General features: G+C 50.7%; 1 protein-coding gene across 1 annotated transcript in view; it reads left to right on the top strand.

Annotated features, from left to right (window-relative positions):
- TMEM131L (transmembrane 131 like) overlaps positions 1-1,320 on the top strand; it is a 174,835-nt gene extending 173,515 nt beyond the window's left edge. The window contains exons 34-35 of the mRNA XM_068989747.1: positions 134-273; positions 876-1,320. Coding sequence (XP_068845848.1) covers positions 134-273; positions 876-1,151 — 416 coding nt within the window. The 3' untranslated portion in view covers positions 1,152-1,320. The remainder of the gene's footprint in view (positions 1-133; positions 274-875) is intronic.
- Positions 1,321-21,170: the final 19,850 nt, after the last annotated feature.

The raw sequence follows: 21,170 nt of genomic DNA, 5'->3' as shown, positions 1-21,170 counted from the left end.
CACGGAATAATTATTTTCTGTCTGTCTTTAACTTGTCAACACAGTAAGTCCTCGAAAGCTTATTGCCTGAGGGTGAGAATTCCGTTCTCTCCTGAAACGGGTTCACCTCTGCTGATGTCTCCGCTCTTTGCAGAAAGCATGAGCTACCCCAGCGGCTTCCCCTGTCCTGCCGAGGTTCAGACGGACTTCATTGACCACAGCTCCCCGTCGGCCTGGGGCAGCCCCCCCAGCGTGCCGACCGCCTGGGGACACGCCGGTCTCATCAGCTCTCCGGTCAGTGCCGCCCGCCCTGCTGTGCCCTGGGTTCTTCCGGTGCCCCTGTCAGCCTGGGTTAGGGTTGGGTTCAGATGCGCCAGACCCTGGTTTGCTCGCCTGGGTTGCTAGCCACTCTCTGCAGGGGCTTCCCAGGTAGGCAGATGGACGGGGGCTCGCAGACATTGGCAGCCACGATGCCCTAAACTGCATCAAGGAGAGAGGGTTATCGGTGATGCTGCACCTGGGCCAGGAAGCCCTCCGGGAGGCTGGTGGGCTCCTGTGGCCCCGCTGACCTTCCGCCTGCGGGAGGAGAGGAGATGAACCTTCCAGGAAGGTCAGGCAGGGTCACCCGTGGTCTGGAGGGCTTCCCCTGGTCACACCCGCTCCACCGTGTTTTTACAGATAGAGGGCGTTCGACCTGAAATGAGCTTATCTAGTTGGATGGGAATTTCATGGCCTTCTGTTTGAGAAAAATGGAGTTAGAGACACCACGGTGGTTGAGGGTAGTGTGGCAGCATCCAGGCAGCCCCGAGGATGCAGGCAACCTTGATATTGCTTTCTAAGGCTTCTTTATTTCTTTACGTATTTCCTTCTCCCCCCCCTCCTCGTGCATGCCTCAGCCCTACCTCACAAGCACCCGAAGCTTGTCTCCAATGTCTGGACTTTTTGGTTCCATCTGGGCCCCGCAAAGCGACATGTATGAGAGTTGCTGCGCCATCAACCCCACCGCGGAACACTCGGCTCACATGGAGAACCAGGCGGCCATGTGCAAGGAGTATTACCCCGGGTTTAACCCGTTCCGTGCCTACATGGACCTGGATATCTGGACTAGCGCAGCGAGCAGGAGCGCGAACTTCCCACTGTCGAGAGGCTCGGGCTACTGTGGGGACATGTGAGAAGATTTGAGTCCAAACAGTGCGAATAAAGAGGCCTGCGTTTGGATCACTAGCGTAAACTGGTTCAGATAGATTGACGTTGGTGGATATTTTGGCACTTTTATATGAAAATAAATTTTTGTATGAAATCTGGGTGCTCTGTTTTTTTAACCCTTCACAAATCAGTGATAGAAACAAAGCATCATGACTCCAGAAACACGTCGACGTGCCAGATGTTCACTTCGGGACCAGGACAGTGTCTAAGAAGGTAAGAGTGGGGAAAGAAGGGGCTGCGGCGGATCCACCTCTAGGAGCATCAGCTCCCCGGGAGCTTGCAAAAAGCCACCTCGATCAGGTAGCATTCCCAGGGATGCCGCCATAATTGGCCTATGGCTCAGGCGGGGAGGATTTTGTTTCAAGCGCTTCTTTTATTGAAACAAGCCTCCGGTTTGGGGAACCTCACTGCCAGTCACTTGCCTAGACACACCGGTCCTGGTGGGCACGGCTGCTGGGTGGAGCAGAGCCCGGCGCTGTTCTGCTGACACGTGGCAGGCATGTTCCCTCACCTCCGTCAGGCCATTCCCCGGGGGGCGACAGCAACAGGGACATGCTGGTAAGTGTGTCAAGGTTCCCTCCGAGCGAGCAGGCTGAGTCCATAGACAAGTTCTGAGCAGGTCACAGAGCTGGTGTGTGGTCCCCAGGCCAGTGTGTATTTGCTTGTCAGTGATTTTAGAGATTCACATGATGTTGGAATTATCTGATTGCATGTATAAACTTTGAAAACTTTTCAACTTTTAATAAAAATGGCTTATTTTTACATGTTGTTGTGTCTTTATTATCTTCCCTGGTGGCTCAGAGGTTAAAGCGTCTGCCTCCAATGCGGGAGACCCGGGTTTGATCCCTGGGTCAGGAAGATCCCCTGGAGAAGGAAATGGCAATCCACTCCAGTACTCTTGCCTGGAGAATCCCATGGACGGAGAAGCCTAGTAGGTTACAGTCCACGGGGTCGCAAAGAGTCGGACACGATATTGGAATTTGAGTGGGATGTCAGGTTCGCGCGTCTTCTTTCTCATGGTCTTGTGGGGCCTGGGTGAGGAGGGTAAATGGGCTGTCATCTGGCACTGCCCTCCTGCAGGGAGCACCTGCTGGCCTGCCTGGCTGCTGGAACGCTCTCAGGCTACTGACCCCGTCCTTAAAACTGAATAATACTGAAAAGTCATTTAGCTTCTAGGTGTGCACCCAAAGGAATAGAAACAAACCCTTGTGCACTGTGTTCACTGAAGCACTGTTCACGGCAGCCAAACGGCGGGAACAACTTCAGTGTCCACCGATGGGAGACAGCTGAGCAGACTGCGGTGAGTGCACAGTGGGCACCGGTCAGCCTTGGGAGGGAAGAGAGTTCTGACGCCTGCTGCAGCATGGGTGAGCCCGGAAAAGAAGCCTGCGAGTCAGCCTTGGGAGGGAAGAGAGTTCTGATGCCTGCCACAGCGCAGGTGAGCTCGGGAAAGAAGCCGAGTGTAGTAGCTAGTTACTAAGGGCCAGGAGTGTGTGATTCCACTGTGAAGAGTTTAGTGTGGTCAGGGTTAGTCAGGAAGCGGAATAGAGGTTACCAGGGGCTTGTGGGGCCGGGGAGTGGGGCGGGTTGGGGGCAGGGGACAGGTACATGCCGGCCTTGGGGAGGCTGGTACCCCGTGTGCAGACAGCACGGGGACTGTGGCCTCAAGAAATCTGAAGGTCGCGGGAGTTTAGGGCTGGAGATAGTGGGGGTGTCTATCCTTGGCCTCCGGACGGTTCTAGAGGGGCCTCTTTGGGAGATGGGGCTGGAGCTCTGAGCCAAGGCCCCTGTTTCAAAGAGGAGGAGGTGGCTGAGAAGACGGGAGAAATTGCTGGAGAGGCCAGGAGCGGAGGCTGTGGCCACGATGGTGTGAAGACAGGAAGGTGGTCAGACTAGGAGCCCCGAGGGCTGGTCAGGCTGTGACCTGCCCGGTGCCCTCAGCCAGGCCAGCCACAGCCAGCTGACCTGGGAGGTGGCCGTGGAGAAGACCCGCGGGGGGAGCTGAGTGTAGGTGTGCGGGGTGCCAGGGGCAGGGGTTGCTGGGCAGAAAGGGAGCAGGCAGGCCTGGGGGTCACCTGCAGGCACCTGAGCCTTGGCACACAGGGCGCTGCATCTCCCGGGGCGGGTGGGCAGCGGAGACCTGAGCGGGGTGAGTCTGTTAGGAGAGGGGCAGGATGCCCGCGTGGACTGTTGTGTGTGTGGATCAAGTCGTCCTGGAACACAGCGCCTCCTCTCTCCTCCACCCAGCAGTGCACAGCCTGAAATGCTCACCAGTCCCTCGCAGAGAACATCTGCGGCCTTTGCTCCGGTAGCAGGAGCGACAGGAGAGCAGGGCCCTGGGCCCCGCAGCGGCAGCACGCGTGTCTGCTTGTTCGGCTCCTGCCGTGTGGGGCTCGTGTGGCAGCCTCAGAGCTGACCCGATCCTCCCCTCGCGTCCTGTTCATTCCCCTCCCCGTCCTGTCTCTGGCGTAGTGTGTGAATCACGGAGTGTGTGGAAAGGAGTGAGTGGAGGGGCATGTGTGAGCACCATTGTCTCGTAGCTAAAGAGGTGAGTCTTCATGACTAGAGAACAAGTCCATTATTCTGGGGCTGACCACAAGCAAAGGCAGGAGAACTACCACGGTTCTTTCCGTACTAAACGTACTCCCTGGCTTTCACATGCTGAGCTCCATGTACAGAGCTCTCCAGGACAGTCGTTACTATGTTGAATAACACTTCCACCCGGAAAACGTGCGGACCTCTAGAGTAAGCGAAGCAGCAGGGGAGGCCAACCCTGCCTTCCAGGAGCTTTGGTTTTAGTGAAAGGCTTGCCAATGAACATCCGCTCTGGGACCAGACTCTGTGGGGTCTCAACTCCAGCTTTATCATATATTTAACTTTCCCATTGTTAAGTTTGAGTAAACTCCAGGGAGTTGGTGATGGACAGGGAGGCCTGGCGTGCTGCAGTCCATGGGGTCGCAAAGAGTCGGACACAACTGAGCAGCTGAACTGAACTGAGCTAACTTTCCTGTGCCTCGGTTTCCTCTTTCTGTAACATGAGGATAACAGTGGTTACATACTTCATAGAATTGTGAGGATTAAGTGAAAGTCGCTCAGTCGTATTCCACTCTTATGCAACTTCATGGACTGTACATGGAATTCTCCAGGCCAGAATACTAGAGAGGGTAGCCTTGCCCTCCTCCAGGGGATCTCCCCAACCCAGGGATTGAACCCAGGTCTCCTGCATTGCAGGCGGATTCTTTACTCAGCTGAGCCACAAGGGAAGCCCAAGAATACTGGAGTGGGTAGCCTATCCCCTCAGGGAAGGATCTTCCCGACCCAGGAATCACACTGGGGTCTCCTGCATTGCAGGTGGATTCTTTACCAACTGAGCTATCAGGGAAGCCTGAGGATTGAATGAGTTGAGTGTTTAGATAGTGCTTGGCACATAGTAAACCCTTGGCTACCATTGGTATCCCATATAATTACTAACATCAGTTTAAATTAAGACAATAGGATACATAGGAAGTTAAATCTCAGGTTGAGGAGCGGCCAGGTGAAGCAGGCCTTTATACATTGCTGATGAGATGGTAGCATGTTTGGCAGTGTGGATTAGGTACCTTGAAAACTCTTCTAGGAATTGACTGTTAAGGAAAATAGTAAATAAAAGATTCAAGCACAAAAATCAGGTATCAGTTTTCTGTTCTTGCTGTAAAAAGTTCCCACAAACGTAGTGGCTTAAAAATATATGAATGTATCATCTGACAGCTTTGTAGGTCAGAAAGCCAACACAAGTTCTGCTGGGCTAAAATCAAGGTGTTGGCAAGGCGGGATTCCTGTAGGAATTACCACCTAGAGCACGGAATCTGCTCCTTTCTCGACTTCCCCAGCTTTCAGAAGTGGCTTACATTTCTTGGCTCACAGCCCCCGTCTGCCATCTTCAAAGGCAGCGACATGGCCTCTCTCTGACTCTGATACCATTGCCACACCTTTTTCTCTGACCACAGTTGGGAGAGGTTCTCTTATTTCAAAGACCCATGTGATGTGATTGGGTCCACCCAGAGAATCTCCCCATCTGAAGGTTCCTTACTCGATCATGCCTTCAGAGTCGCACGTTTTCGCCGTGCAGTTACACATTCAGAGCCTCCAGAGTTAGGAAGTGGGCATCTCTGGGGCAGGGGCATTGTTCTGCCTCTGATTTGTTAGTATATTCGTTCCAGTGTTTAGAACAGCGCTGAGCTACAAGCTCTCTACAACAGGAGTATGTTTAAATTACAGTACATACAGATGTCGGAGTGCGAGGAAGCCTCTGAGAATCACTGGAGGAGAACGACACGGGCAGCGAGAAGCAGGGTGCAGTCTCCGAGCAGCAGGAACCCGTCTGGGCTGGGGGAGAAGGGGCCGCACCATCTGGTGGGCGGCATTGTGAGTGGCTTTCACTTTCTTTCCTTTTTGTGGTATTTCCTATTATAAGTATGTATTACTATTATTCCCCCTTCTCTAAAACCTTTTAATTAAATCTTAAGGGAATGTATGTTTTATTTAACAACGGTGAAAGTAAGTATGCTAAAAACAAATGCTAAAGTCAATAAAATATACATTATGCTGTAAAAGAACGTAATTTAAAGGCAAAGGCAAAGTGAAACTTTCACTAAGCACTCCCTAATAAAAACCCTATAAAATGAGGTATGTGGTAATTACTTGGACTAGGATTAAAGGCACATAAGAATGTCTTTAAACAGTCTATAGCCAACATGCAAAATGTAATGCCGTCTAATTATAATTAGTTAAAATACAACTTAAAATACATATGTTTATGCAAACTCAAGTTAACATTTCAAATTAATTATTTCTGTGTGACCCAGACATTTGCATAATTTAATACTCACCCTGGAGTACAGAGACGATGTCAGTAAAACAGAATGTATTTATTATTTGTGTATGCATAATATCGGAGAAGGCAATGGCAACCCACTCCAGTACTCTTGCCTGGAAAATCCCATGGACGGAGGAGCCTGGTGGGCTGCAGTCCATGGGGTCGCTAAGAGTCGGACACGACTGAGCGACTTCCCTTTCACTTTTCACTTCCTTGCATTGGAGAAGGAAATGGCAACCCACTCCAGTGTTCTTGCCTGGAGAATCCCAGGGACGGGGGAGCCTGGTGGGCTGCCATCTATGGGGTCGCACAGAGTCGGACACGACTGAAGGGACTTAGCAGCAGCATGCATAATTCAAAGGAAAACTCTTAATTTAGAAACTGAAAACAAAAACTTCACCCAGGGTCATCTCATCTGGATGAATGTTTATTCACTCACTGTAGATGAAGAACTTATTTACAACCTTGAAAAAATAGAAGGAAGGGCAACAGCAGACATGGAACAGACCACGTACCATGACCGCAGGACTGTGGACAGCGACACTGACATGGAACGCGGCCCTCGGCCTGCTTCACTCTGCAAAGCAAGTCCTGCCTCAGAAGCAGCAGGCGGCACTGGGCGAGGCCGTGTCCCCCAACCCATCGTGTGTTCCCGAACCGCGGTGCTGTGGATAAGAAACCAACCACACATTTGCCTGCCTTCTTTAATTACATTAAATCAGAATAATGTGTCGGAATCGAGAACTGGTGGTGTATTAGTTGGGATAGGCTAGGTTACACAAACAGGGCCCAGTGACACTTGAGGGCAAGGGTCCCCCGGCGGGACTCGGCCTCCAGACCGCTGTGCTCGGGCGCTTGGCATCCCTGCCCGCGGTCTTGCCGTTGACGCCCGCAGGAGCGGCAGCAGGGCGCAGCATGTTTGCCCGGCTTGGGCGGTGGAGACTCCCTGTGCTCTGACCGTCACTTCTGCCCACAGCCAGTTGGTTGACTGGAGCCAGTCACATGGTCCCAGTCAAGAGGAAATAGAGGCTTCCATGCGTCAGAGCTGAGGCAAGTGGATGCTGCTGAGCATTCCTAAAATTGAACAGCACTGGACAGTCTTGGAGAAGTCTCTTTCTTTGACCGCTAGCTGGAGAGATTCATGGTGTCTAAGCCCCAGACGGCCTGCACAGCCCAGGCTGCCTGTGGGGAGGAGGCTCCGCAGAGCCAGCAGACACTGCCTTTCGGCCCCGCCATCCCAGGAGTGCCCGAAGTCACTCACCCAAGGCCGCAGCGCCCGCGCCAACGGGCTCCCACATCCCGGGGGAGCGAGATGCCGCTCACAGCCCCGTGGGGACCTGACTCCAACAGTGTGTGCTTCCCGTGTGGCTGCTGCTTCCGAAAAAGAAGGCCTAAGATCACAGTCACAGATGCATGTCAGCTGCCTAGTAGCTATTCAGAAACAGGCTGCCAGAGTAACTGGTAAGACTGGACTCCCGGGAGCCGAGCAGCAGGTCACTGCTGGAGGAATTCCGGGGCAGAGCTTGGAGAAACAGGTAGTGGCTCTACTGGAAGTAACACGTTGGTTTCCTGTGTCTTCTCGATGGGAAGTGAAAGTCTGGTCGAGTTCATCTGGGGATGAGATGAAGGCTGAAGCAGTTTTAAGCTCATGATTTCATGCCCAGCCTGTATTAAGAAGGATGATCAAAACAATTCTGGGATGTTAGTCTAGCTGTCCAACGCAAGACCGCCTCCGGGGCTGGGCAGATGCTAGATGAAGCAGTGGACGTGCACGTGTGAATCAAAGAACGGTTAGGCTGGCACGGTGGCCAGAAATGGAAGTGGGCCTGAGACGCGTTTCAGAGATGGGGACTGTAGGGCCAGGCAGAGGGAGCGTGGCCACAGAGGAGGGGTCAGTGCTGCCGATAGTCAACACCAAATGCTTTTCACTAGCCCAGCCAGAAATCTTGCTTTGCAAACGCCTAGGGTTCTGCCCACAGCAACCCAAGTCCTCTCCCCTCCCTCTCACTGGGTTACTCTTCCACCTGGGTACTGACTTAAAACATGGTACTGACTTAAAACCGCTGTGGGCTCTTGCATCACTTTTTAAGAATAAGTGGAAATACATTTATTGTTTCTTCTGTCCGTTGTAGAAAATATGGATAAGAAGAAAAAAAAAACCAAAAAACAAAAACAGTGTAATCCTACCACCCACCAAGCAACACTTAACATTTTGGTACATTTCCTTCCAGACTTGTGTATATGTGTGTTTTTACAAAAGTAGGATATGCACACTCTTCTGTGAAATGCTTTTCATTACATTTAATGTTCTAGTAAAAATCTAGATTTCTTTCTGAATGCCTAACAGAAGTTTTACTGATATTTCTCATTCAGTGTGTCAACACCAAACACCACTTCTTATCTATCCCTAACTTAAATCTATGCCTGAGTTTGTTCAGTCACTAACATATTCCTTGTTGCGTCTTCTGAGCCCACAATAGGGGCCTGAGCACTGGATAGTTCCGGATAAGTCTGCCCAGACGCTCTCTCTTCCCAACCGTTCTCATGTTTAATTGGTCACTAAATCATTCATTCAGCACATATATTCCATCTGTCCTGACATGCCTTGTGAGCGGTCTGTGTCCTTATGATCTGCTCATTCAATGAAACTGAGTAGCTGTTGTGTACCAGACTTTGTGCTGTGCTCTGATGAACCAGACAGGCACACTCCCTTCTTCCAGGGTACCAGGGATCTACGGGGGGAGGTAAACAGTGCAACGCTGCACTGGTTCTTGATTACTGCAGCAAATGACCCCCGAGCTTAGTGACTGAAGATAACAAGCTCTTACGCCGCAGTTTCTGCGGGTCAGGAATCGTGGCTCCGCTCGGCGCCCTCTGCCTCGGAGTTGCTCCCACAACTGCAGCCGGGGTGTCAGTCAGGGCTGCAGTCACCTCCGAGTTAAGCAAGCAACGGGGCGGCGGGGGAAGGTGAAGTTCATTTCCAAGCTCGTTCACATGGTCATCGGCAGGATTTAGCATCTTGGAGGTGGTTGATGGCAGACTGCTCTCTCCATTAGGATAGCTGCCTTCAACAGAACAAGCGGCCGGGAGCGGCCGGGGGGGTGGGGGGGGGGTGGGGGGGGAGGGGGGTGGGGGGGGAAGGGGGGCGGGTATGGAGGCGGGAGAGAGAGAGGGAAGGGAAGAGAAACGGGAGGAAGAAGCCGCATCTTTAGGACGTAATCTCAGAAGCGGCATGTCGTCATGTTGCCACATGCTTTTTGTGAGAAGTATGTCCCTAGGTCCTGCCCCCACTTGCTGGGTGGAGACAAGTAGTAGTGGGGGTCCTGGGGAGCCGTTTTCAAAGGTTGCCTGCCCCTATCACAAGTGGACAAGACAGCTCCAGCTCCAGCTCAGCACTAGGAAGAAAACGAAATGGGGAGAAGACGAAGAGAGCCTGGGAGACGCCTCAGTGAGCCGGCAGGAGAGACATCACAGGCAAGAACAGGTGCGGGGACCCGACGGCAAGAAGGGGCCTGTGTGCGAACACCCAGGCCCTCCCTGATGGAGGAGCAGGAAGCGTGAGCTCTGCATGCTTGAAAAAGAGCACAGAGGCCGGTGACACAGAAGAACACGTGACGGGGACACTGTGCCCGATTAGGGAAGAACATAGACCTCCTAACAGATCGCACGAGGCAAACATTACCCCTGCTTTGAAATAGCAAGTGACTTCCCTAAAATCACAGCTCGGGGGTGACGCAGCACACGCAGGATTTGAACTTGGGTCTACCTGACGTTGGGATCCATGTGTCTGCAGTGCCAGCATCCTGCAGTTCCCTGCAGGATGAACTGCCCAGGACGGAGCAGTTTCCCGGGAATTGAGACTTCCGTGGCTGAGACCAGGACAGTCCAGAGGCAGCAGGATAGCGACCCTGGCTGGCCCCCTCGAGTGAGAGCACGGCGCTGGGGCTCTTTGATGTGGTGTTAAGCCCAGGCCAAGCCAGCAGCCGCAGGCCAGCCCGAGGGACTCAGCTGTGTGTTTTGTTGCCAACAGAATCAACTGCGGCACAGCCCCGCCTTGCTGTTAAAATACCATGTTTAAATCCTCCAGTTCTGTTGCCTTTTGTTTTTTCTCAGGTCATTCCTGGGAGAAAAGTGACCTAGCACACAGGCATGGCCAGGGGACCTGAGGGCTGGGAGAGACCGAGGCAGGCTCCCCGTCCTCAGCCACTGAGCAGGACACAGGAGCGGGCCAGGGCCCCCTGGGCCTCGGAGAGCTTCCCACTGGGCACCCTGCTCTCAGCGCACACGCTGGCATGGGTGCCTCGCACCCCTGCCTGAATCCCGCCTTCCCCTTCCTCCTCCGCGCAGCACTGGGCCCCTGGAGGTGCTACCCGGCGGTCCAATGACAGTGACCTGTGCACAGCGAAGTGTGATGGAACTGGACAGGCCACACCAGGGAGAGCTGCAGGCTAAGCTGCAGGCATGGCTTGGCTTTGCTCACTTTTCTGTATCCTGGTGACTTGAGGCAGGAGGTCAGTGGCTCAAAGATTGTCCCAGTGGGATCGGTCACCCCTCATCGAGGCAACCGATCCTTCATTCCCCTGCAGACCTCCTCTCCTTGGTGAATCTCTCCTCTTGCAAACTTTGTGGCCTGGAGGTTCTCCTCTGCTCCTCACAACCCCTCCTCTCCTAATTCCTTTCCTGGCCTCGCTCTGCCTCGGAGAGTGAGTGACAGCGAGACTGGGCTCTCAGCCTCCTTGTCCCCCTCCCCGGAGAGCCCCACACTGGGTTGGAACCTGCACCTCTAAGCTGGAGACCTGCAGGGATCTCAGACCAGACTGACTGGATTCAGAGACCATGGTAGACCCTGCGCGCTTACTCTGAATAGCACCCCCTGTGGACGGAACACAACTCCAAGCACCGTTGTCAGGCTTGGCCTGATGTCTTCCTTTGGCCCGGAATGTGGGCGGAAGTGACGCTGTGCTAATTTCCAAGAGAAGCTTGAACAGGTGCTGCGTGGCCCTTTATCTCGTTCTCTTTCCTTCTGCCACTGAAAGGCTCGCTCGGAAAGAGGCTTCTCTTTCAGCCTGGGATTCAGAAGGAGAAAACCAAATGCCTCTGGTTTTCTCTCTGTTTTCTCTAGAATACCCGAAGCTGATGGCAGCAGACAAGCACATCACTGAAAAGTGACTATTTGCAAATGGGATCAAATCTCAGAGTGACTGAACAGGCAGCTTCTTCCCAGTAATTATTCAAGGTGAAATGGAGAACTGATACATTCTGAAAGAGCATATAAAATAATGCCAAGAATTGTGGGGAAAAAAAAAAAGAGAGACATCACTTTGCTGACAAAAGTCCATCTTGTCAAAGCTGTGGTTTTTCCAGTAGCCATATATGGATGTGAGAGTTGGACCATAGAAAAGGCTGAGCACCGAAGAATAGATACTTTTGAACTGTGGTGCTGGAAAAGACTCTTGAGAGTCCCTTGGACAGCAAGGAGATCTAAAGGAAATCAACCCTGGATATTCATTGCAAGGACTGATCCTCAAGCTGAAGCTCCAGTACTTTGGCCACCTGATGCGAAGAGCCGAGTCATTGGAACAGGCCCTGATGCTGGGAAAGTTTGAGGGCAGGAGGTGAAGGGGCTGACAGAGGATAAGATAGGTGGTTGGATGGTGTCATCTGCTCAATGGGCATGAGTTTGAGCAAACTCTGGGAGTTAGTGAAGGACAGGGAAGCCTGGCAAGCTGCAGTCCATGGGGTCACAAAGAGCTGGACACAACTGCGTGACTGAATAACAGCCAATACTCAGAGACCAATTAAAAGTTACCTGTGAGAGAGCCAGGCTTTAGGAGAGCTCTGCCTGCCCCACCCCTTAGCCAAGTTGGATTACGGAGTATGGGGCTTTTGGTTTGAAAGAGTGGGTATTGAGATGTTCTGTTCTTAAGAGAACAACTGAAAGGGTCCTTTCAGCATACTGGCCCGAGTCACACTTCCACTCTGTACCCACTTGGGGTTTCCCATGCTGCCCAAGAGCTGTGACACCGCAGATCCTGCTGGGCCTGTCTGCCACCTCCTCATCTCCTACCCCAGCTCTTCTCACCACCCAGAGCACTCACTCCCTCGATGGCCCCACGGTACTCCCTCTCTCTGTCGAGGTTTTTATCCAAATATCACCTGATCGCTCTTGTGGAGATTGTACTTCCTTGCCCATCATTACTGCTTCTGTTAAAATCAAACACAGATAGAGACCAGACTTGAACATTTCCCGAGGGGTCATACAAACAAAGCTTAGTTTAACTTATTTCACACAACAAGTGAGGTTACTAATTTCTATTTCAGTGTTGCACTGGTTTTACTTCCATATTTTCTGAACTTTGGAAGCTTCAGACGATGACTTTGAGCACGGATCGTGTCACTCCTGGGTTGAAGCACTTCAGAGTCAGTGAATAACGTTGATGTCTGCCCTCTTCTGCAGTCACAGGGCAGACCACATGTTCCAGATGATTTGACCACAGGGTGGTGCAACCAACATCGGCTAAATTGCTGAGTCACTACCAGGACCGAGGTTTCCCTGGAGACCTGTCTGGACCCACTGGGGACTCTACACTTGTTACAGCAGCATAGCCTAAGCTTTCCTGATTGATGCCCGGTCTCACATGCCGTCAGTCCCTCTCCCATACACTGCTCTGTTTTTTCCATAGTGTTTATCATCACGCGACACATTGTATGTTTACATGTTTGCTCATGTAGGTCATTGTTTTTCGCTATTGTTGCTTACTCGCTTAGTCGTGTCCAGCTCTCTTGTGACCCCAGGGACTGTAGCCCACCAGGCTCCTCTGTCCATGGGATTTCCCAGGCAAAAATACTGGAGTTGGTTGCCATTTCCTTCTCCAAGGGGTCTTCCTGATCCTGGGCTCAAACTCGAGTCTCCTGCACTGCAGGCGGATTCTTTACTGCTGAGCCACCGGGGAAGTGTAGGTCATTAGTGCTGCTCGCCAAATATTTCCATCTTCCCGTCTTCTGGACATGTAGGCTGGTTACATGGGGCGGTGTTCCAGAGTCTCCATTGTGCCGACATCCTGGGTCCCAGGATGGCAGACAGAGCCAAGGCTGGTGCCCAGGATCCCTGAATCCTGGTGCTCATGCCCATTATAAGATCCTTCTCTTGAGGATGGGCGAGATCAGTGACTGACTTCTCAACAACAGCGTGTGCTGAAGGTGATGGGGGGTCAGTCTCTAATCATGTCACATTGTGTAAGACCCCTGTCTCTCTAGTGACTCTGTCTCTACCGCCAGCTTTGAAGAAGCAGTTGCCGTAAAACAAGTGGTCGTACTGGCAACACTCACGTGCACCCTAGGAGACAACAGTGAACCTGAGCAGAAACTGAAGTCCTCAGCCCACAGCTTCAGGAAAGGCATTCAGCCAAAACCCGAGAAGTGCTAGAAGTGACCCGTCCTGGTTTAGGCAGTGATGAGAGCCCCTGTCAGCCTCTGGGTTTCAGTCTAATGGGACTCAACACAGGACGCAGTGAAGCTGCCATGTTGGCCTCCTCCCTCACCTGAGAAGAATTAAGCTCCATGAGGGCAGACATGGAGAAGGCGATGGCACCCCACTTCAGTACTCTTGCCTGGGAAATCCCATGGACAGAGGAGCCTGGTAGGCTGCAGTCCATGGGGTCGCGAAGAGTCGGACACAACTGAACGACTTCACTTTCACTTTTCACTGTCATGCATTGGAGAAGGAAATGGCAACCCGCTCCAGTGTTCTTGCCTGGAGAATCCCAGGGACAGAGGAGCCTGGTGGGCTGCCAGGCTATGGGGTCGCACAGAGTCGGACACGACTGAAGCCACTTAGCAGCAGCAGAGGGCAGACATTGGTTTCTCCAGCATTGCTTGGCACATAGGGCACTCAATAAATATTTATGGATGAATGAATAAATGGAAAAAACATGTTTTCTTTAACTTAGGAGAGATACTTACGCATAATAAATTCGTTTAAATACAATGTTAAATACGTTTTGAAAAGTCTAAAGCAATTAAAGCTCTGTCGTAGATTATTTGCTGTTGTTATTGTTTAGTTGCTGAATCATGTCTGACTCTTTATGATGCCATGAACTGTAGCCTACCAGGCCCCTCTGTCCATGAGACTCTCTAGGCAAGAATACTGGAGCATGTTGCCAATTCCTTCTTCAGGGGATCTTCCTAACCCAGGGATTGAACCTGTGTCTCCGGCATTGGCAGGTAGATTCTTTAAAACTGAGTCACCTGGGAGGCCCCATAAAATTATTGCTGAGTTCCAGTTTTCATTATGGCTTAAGATGATATGATTTGATCCATTGGTAGAACTAAATTTATGCTAAAACAAAAAATTGGATAATATAAATGAGTATTTCTTAACACAGATAAATACAACAAAACTTCCATTGGTCTTAACTGTGTCATGAGAAAATGGCTGATTGTATTTTTGCAAACTTTGAGAATATGTCTCGAATAGTCTGGTTTACAACATAGGCTACATAATGAACGTGAAGCCACATAGTCCCACTGGTTGTCAAGTAAGAGCTTCGAAATGGAAGCCACGAGGACAGGCCTCAGTTTTCAGTAGAGCCATTTCTCACACAGGGAACTCCATAACTCCATTATACGGGTTTATTCCATAGTGACGGTAATAATTCTCCTGAGCAATGCAGGAGATTGAGACAGCCTGAGCCAGATGTGTGGGTATTTTGTGGCATTGTTATATTGCACAGTGGCTTCCCTTTGCCAACTGTCACACTTCTGGATTCCTCTCCTACCATAACTCGTGATAGGCAAGGTACTGGCCTCCCAAAGATGTCCATGTTTTAATCTCCAGGCTCTGTGAATGTATTGTTACATGGCAAGGAGGAATTAAGGCTGCAGATGAAATTAAGGATGCTGTGTGCTGTGTTTAGTCACTCAGTTGGGTCTGACTCTTTGCAACCCCATGGACTGTAGCCCACCAGGCTCCTCTGTCCATAGGGATTCTCTAGGCAAGAATACTAGAGTGGGTAACCTATCCCTACCCCAGGGAAATTTCCCAACCCAGGAATCGAACCGGGGTCTCCTCCATTGCAGGCAGATTCTTTACCAGCTGAGCTACCAGGGAAGCCTTTAAAGATGCTAATCAGCTGGTTTTGAAACGGGGAGATTATTCCGGATTTTCTGGGTGGGCCCAGTGTAAGTGTAAGTGTCCCTTTAAGTGAAAGCAGGAGGCCAGGGCATCAGAATCGAGTTCAGAGGAAGGACTTGAAGATGTGGGACGAGGCAGAGCTTAGGGATGCAGCTGGCCCTTTGGAAGGTCAGACAAGGAAACGGACACTTCTCTGCAAAGGATTTTAGCTCAGAGCGACCCATTTTGAGTGTCTGACCTTCAAAACTGTAAGATGAAAAAAAATTGTTGTTTTAAGACACTAAGGGTTCCGTAATTTGTTAAAGCAGCAATAGGAAACTAATACGGCACGGTCCAGAAGTGATCGTGTCCGAAGTTTCTCCCAACGGCAAGCTAACCAGTTGGCTTGTCACAGTCCCACGGATACTGACAGAACATAGGAGACCAACTGCTCTCTCTCAGCCATGGCAGCAGCTAGAGCAGCAGCATTTTGCATGGTTCACTGAGCCCAGCTTTCCACAGGGCAGGGTGAGGAGGCTGCGCACACAGTGGGGTGTGTAATGGAGGAGCCTGAACTTGGGGAACACACTGCTTTCCAGTTGGGCAATCAGCATGCCTGCTCTTTGCTTCCAAGGCATGTACTATCTCTTGCAAGGCTGAAAAGTAGTAGTAAGAATATTAAGCATGGAAACAGTGGTTTTAACTTACAAACTACTTTTCACCTCTACCATCTAAGTTTATTTTAACAACCCTGCAAAAAGTTAACTTTCTCAAGAAACTGAGGCCCAGAAACACTGACTGACATGCATAAAACCGCTGACCCTGAGGGGTTTTATAAGAGAGGGGCCACCGTTTCCTGTCACTTTCCATTCCACTGCCCTTGGCAAATCCATCTATTGTTTGTGCAGCTCTTCACCCATGTAAACAGGTATTCAAGTGCTCACCCTGGTGACGTGCATGTTGTAGAGACCAAATCAGCTCACAGAAAGAATTAGGTGTCTGGGAGTCAGACCCTGACTGTGTTTTTAGATCCTCTGACCTCTGTGAGCCTCCATTTGCCCATCTGCAAAATGGGGTTCACAGTTCTCTCACAGGCATGCGGAGAGACTGCCACCTCCCTTGTAATGTTCATGGTGTTCCTCTTGGAATTACTTGCACCCATGAGACTGAATTTTTGTTCTCGATTGAAGTATATTTGACTTACAGTATTGAATTAGTTCCCGGTGTCGACCATAGTGATGACACTTATACTCCATGTAAAGTTAGTACAGAGCGTTGCTGTAATATCTGTGCTGTTCGTTACATCCTCGTATCTTCTTCATGTTACTCCGAGGGGTGTGTGCCCCTGAGTCCCCCTCGCTCATTTTGCCCCCCTCCCCGCTCCCCTTTGGCAACCATGAGACCGGTGTCTGTGTCTGCGAGTCTGTTTTCTTCTGTCTGTTCTTTTTTAAAACTGTGAGCTTCTCAAGGGCAGGGGCCGTGACTTTGTGCTGTTCACGCTGGCCACAAACTCCCTGCCTGATAAAAGGACACGCTGAATAAATCTGGCTGACAGAAAGCAAAGGCCCGGATGCCTGTAGGGGCCTGACGTCCCGCCGTCTTGCCAGCCTCCCTTTTCAGGTCCCCGCTTTCTGGGCTGGCTTCCTGCACGATGACTTGTGCCAGCCTGGGGCAGTTTCAACACCGTAGGAAGCTCAGGTTCTCCGGAGCAGTCACTTTCGTTTCCTAAAACTGAAATTTCTGGAAACATGAGGCAAGAGCGGAATTTTGGCGCAGTCACTCCCTGGGTGGCCCGCGGCAGGACAGAGCTTCCTGGCCGAGCTGGCAGGCACAGTCGCTCTTCCTGTGCGTGGCGATGCCAGGCGAGGTGTCCCTGGCAGAGCTGGGCACAGCCTTGAGAATGAGAGTCCCTCCCCTCCCAGAGCCCGGGACTTCTCTCCTCGGACAGGAACAACAAGTTATTGTTGGGCCTGCGGGTTTGGCCTAGAGCCCTCCCTTGACAAAGACACACGCGCTTCCTCAAATGAGGTTTTCATGGCGTGGGTTCCCCCCCACACCTTTCTCGGCCCCTTCCCTTTTCCTGGACTCTGTTCTCTGCTGCTGCGGGGGTCCCCCTGCTCCCCAGCACTTGGCCTTCATCGTCCCCTCTGAGCAGCCTGAGGCCACACCCTCTGCTCACAAACTGCACCTCCACCGGTGTCCCCAACACCCTCATTTTCTGAGAGAAACCGAGCTCATGACATTGGTAAGAAGGAAACAGGATCCATCCATAATATCTTTATTCCTTAGTGCATTTACTTTCACCAAGGGCCTTATTCATCCAAGTGAATACTTTCTATGGCACCACTTTCATGGAGACTTTCTGCCCAGTTAGTTCTTCCCAGGTCCCTCAAGGAATAATTCATTCTCGATAACTTTCTGCCTTTCAGAGTGAAACAAGGGGAGGGTCAGTGATTTGGTATTTGGTCGACTTTGGATAAGGGTTTTCTTTGCCTATTGGGTCTTCTGCCCTCACTGGACCAGAAAGATAGGTTTGGGATCTGATTATTTGAGTGGCAGCTGTTAAGTGGTTATTTTCCTGGCAATCAGCTTAAGAACAGAAACAGAGGCTTTTTTGGAAAGAGTGGGGGGAAAGATCTACCGACAGCCATTCACATCATCTGAATTTTTATTCTCTGCCAACACAGCTTTGCACTCTGCGGTTTCACGTGTCTAACTAAGAGTTCTTTAGTCAACTGATCCACAATCCAATTTCTCTTCTCATTCACCCTATCATTGCATGCTTTTGTAGCTATTATTATTATTCACATGCTGACTGTGTGTGTACATATACAGACAGGTAGCTTCATTTCTCCAGTTGATTTTCCACGAAATAAATACATTTATTCATTTGGCTTTACTGACAAACAGCTCATAGCACGCTCAAAGGTCAGGCACTGCTTGTGCTTTGCAGAAGGCCCTGTGCCTAATCTTCATAACAATCCTGTGAAGTTCCTTTTACAGAGATAACTGGTGAGGATCGCACACCCTTTCTACTGCACTTTCACAGCAGACATACTTTTAAATATTGTTTCTCATAACAAACAAGAGTCACGGCATCCTAACTTTCTAAAAGTCAGTCTGGATTGTCCAACAGATACGCAGTTAAGGGAGGGCCAGACCCCACTGGACACAGAGCAGGTCCATGATTGGTGAGTGATGTTCCTGCTGGGAGTGCCCTGCTCTCCCACATTCGGGGGTGGGGATTACAGGTAGTGGCCCCTCGAATCAGAAATAGAAAGACGGTTGTGGGCAGAGCAAGTGACTATGTGAGATTCCTTTCCCCCAGGATAGATGTTCTCATTATTTATTTCTGGATCCATCAATAACTTGATTAGACTGACTGACCTACAGCAAACTAGAGCAGGAACGAAATCCCCACAGTTTAAATGCTGCTGGTGGTGATGGTTTAGTCTCGCAAGCCCATGGACTGTATCCCTCCAGGCTCCTCTGTTCATGGGATTTCCCAGGCAAGAATCCTGGAGCGCACTGACATTTCATTCTTCAGGAGATCTTCTGGACCCAGAGATAAAATCTGGGTCTCTTACGCTGCAGGCAGACCACCAGTGGAGCCACAGGGAAGCCCCCTCAATACTGGGGCCTTTGTTAAAAGCAGCAGCTAACACTGAGCGCTTACCAGGTTTGGGGCGTTGTAACAGACATAACAACTGAGTCTCGTGACCTTCTCAGTCGTAAAGCTAGCACGCGGAAGAGGCAAGGTTTGAGCCCACGCCTCTCAGGCAAAGCTGTTGCCCTCCCAAGCCGTACTGCGCTGTCCCCGCGAGGCTGCAGAGGAGGCGTGTGACCGGTTGTGCTGAGTCCTGGAAACCAGTCGATTCGGCTTTGGATCTGTGTTTGTGCTGTGTGTGGGTCATGGTTGATGTCCACCCTAAGTCCGTCCAGAAGCTGACTTATGGCAGTGATTCATGTAAGTGCTTTAGAGCCAGAATAACAGCTTTTTATAAACCTGTATTTTAGTATGTCTGTGGAAAATAAGTGAAACGCTGTTGTAAGCCAGGAATGAATATTGATTCATAAAAATCAGTTAACTTCCTTCTCGAAATAGCAAATGATATCATTTCAGGCACGGTTTGTTTTGCTTAAGAGCCTCATATGAGGCAGTCACACTTGAATTGTGCAGTTCGTATGGGCAATATTTGTATGAAGAAATCCTGCAACAAAATAGGGGCGTTTACACACACACACACACTATAAAAACTCTAGCCTTTTCTATGACTTGAGTGTTCATTCACCTTCTCGTTGAATAATATTATTCTTACTAAGACAAGCGAGATTTTGAAGCCTAGGAAGTTGTTTATTCAGATCTCGTGACAGGCATGGCATAGGGACTTGGAAATCACGCAGACTGAGGCTCCAATGCTAACTATGTCACTTGGCAAGTCCTGAACCCTTCTGAGCTGCTTCATATTTAAAGTGCAGGTCATGTTTGCCTCAGACTTGTTAAGGCATTAAACACATACACATTAAACTGCAAGCAGAGACATTAACACAAAATGAGGTCTCGACAGAAGGAACTACCTCCCACTCCTCCATTTTTCGTTTGGAACCTACCTGCCACATCTGATAGTGTTTCCTGACTTCGCCTCCGTTCTTCAGTTCCTCAAGCTTCTTTCTGAGCTCCACTTTGTAGCTTTATCTCCTGAGTATCTTGATTTATTCAAAAGTTTTGATTGAACACATACCATATACAAGTTACTGGGTAAGCATTAAGATTACGATAGTGAGCTAAACAAACAATTCTTTTTATGGCTTCATGAGAGAGATGGGCATTAATCACACACGTGGGAGCATCTAGTTGCAATCTAAGCTAAATTCTGTGAAGGAAGGGAACACATATCTCGGTTGAAGAGTAAGGGAAGTGAAGGTGAGCGGAGACCTGAAGGAGAAGTGAGAGTCTCTATGGCAGGTGGAGATGGTGCTGGGGACGCCGTGATGATGGAGACGGTGGCGACGGTGCCGGGGACGCCGTGACGATGGAGATGGTGGGGATAGTGCTGGCAGAGGTGGTGGTCACAGTGCTTCCAGCTGTTCATATGGAAGGGCAGGGAAAATGTTAGTCACTCAGTTGTGTCCAACTCTTTGCGACCCCGTGGACCATAGACTGCCAGGCTCCTCTGTCCATGAGATTCTCCAGGCAAGAATACTGGAGTGGGGTGCCATTCCCTTCTCCAGGGGATCTTCCCAACCCAGGGATCAAACCTGGTGGTGGTGATGGTGCTTCCAATTGTTCACATGGAAGGACAGGGAAGATTCTGGAGATTGGGTGGAAGGAAAACCCTCTCCTTCAACCCTGTGTTTGGTGACACGATTGACGAAAGAGCCTGCCTGTGTGGGAGGTAAGTGTGACTCACAGATTCTGAAGTCAGAAAAGCTGCATCATCCCAACTTCCCCCAGGCTTCCTGCTGGCTACCCTGGTGCCCCTGTGCAGCGGGCATGCATATTCAGACCATCTGGAGGCCACACTCAGGCTGCTATTTTCCCTTCAAAAAGGGGGAAGAACCTAGTGAATCAGAAATTTGGAGTCAAGTATGACTCTCCATAGAATGCTTAGAGAACAGGAACCCCAGGGTCTGCTAGCCCTCCCACTGTGAGTGAGCTCCAGCTTGTGCCAAGTGTGGGCCTGAATCTAAAGAAGGAAGACAGAGAAGGGAAGAGATGACAAATGAGTTGGAGGAAGAGGCAGGACAAGTGGACCCTGAGAAAGATGCAGGAGGCCAAGTGAGTCTCATTTTGAACTTGGACAACTGTTGGTGATGTCCATGTTCAGGGCGTGAAGGAGGTGGTGCCGGAGAGGAGGTCTGGAGGAGGAGCTGGCATAGGAACTGAGAGGTGATGGGGAGGTCATCTCTATGACCAGTGAATCTGGGCTCCTGGTAGATCTTAAGAAGTCTAAGAGCAAGTGCCAAAGGCTTTGACAAGTGAACGGAAAGGAATCGGAGGTCTGCAGATGGTGAGAC

This window comes from Capricornis sumatraensis, chromosome 17 (assembly GCF_032405125.1).
Source record: "Capricornis sumatraensis isolate serow.1 chromosome 17, serow.2, whole genome shotgun sequence".
Taxonomy (NCBI): Eukaryota; Metazoa; Chordata; class Mammalia; order Artiodactyla; family Bovidae; genus Capricornis; species Capricornis sumatraensis.
This window is presented reverse-complemented; position numbering and strand designations above follow the sequence as displayed.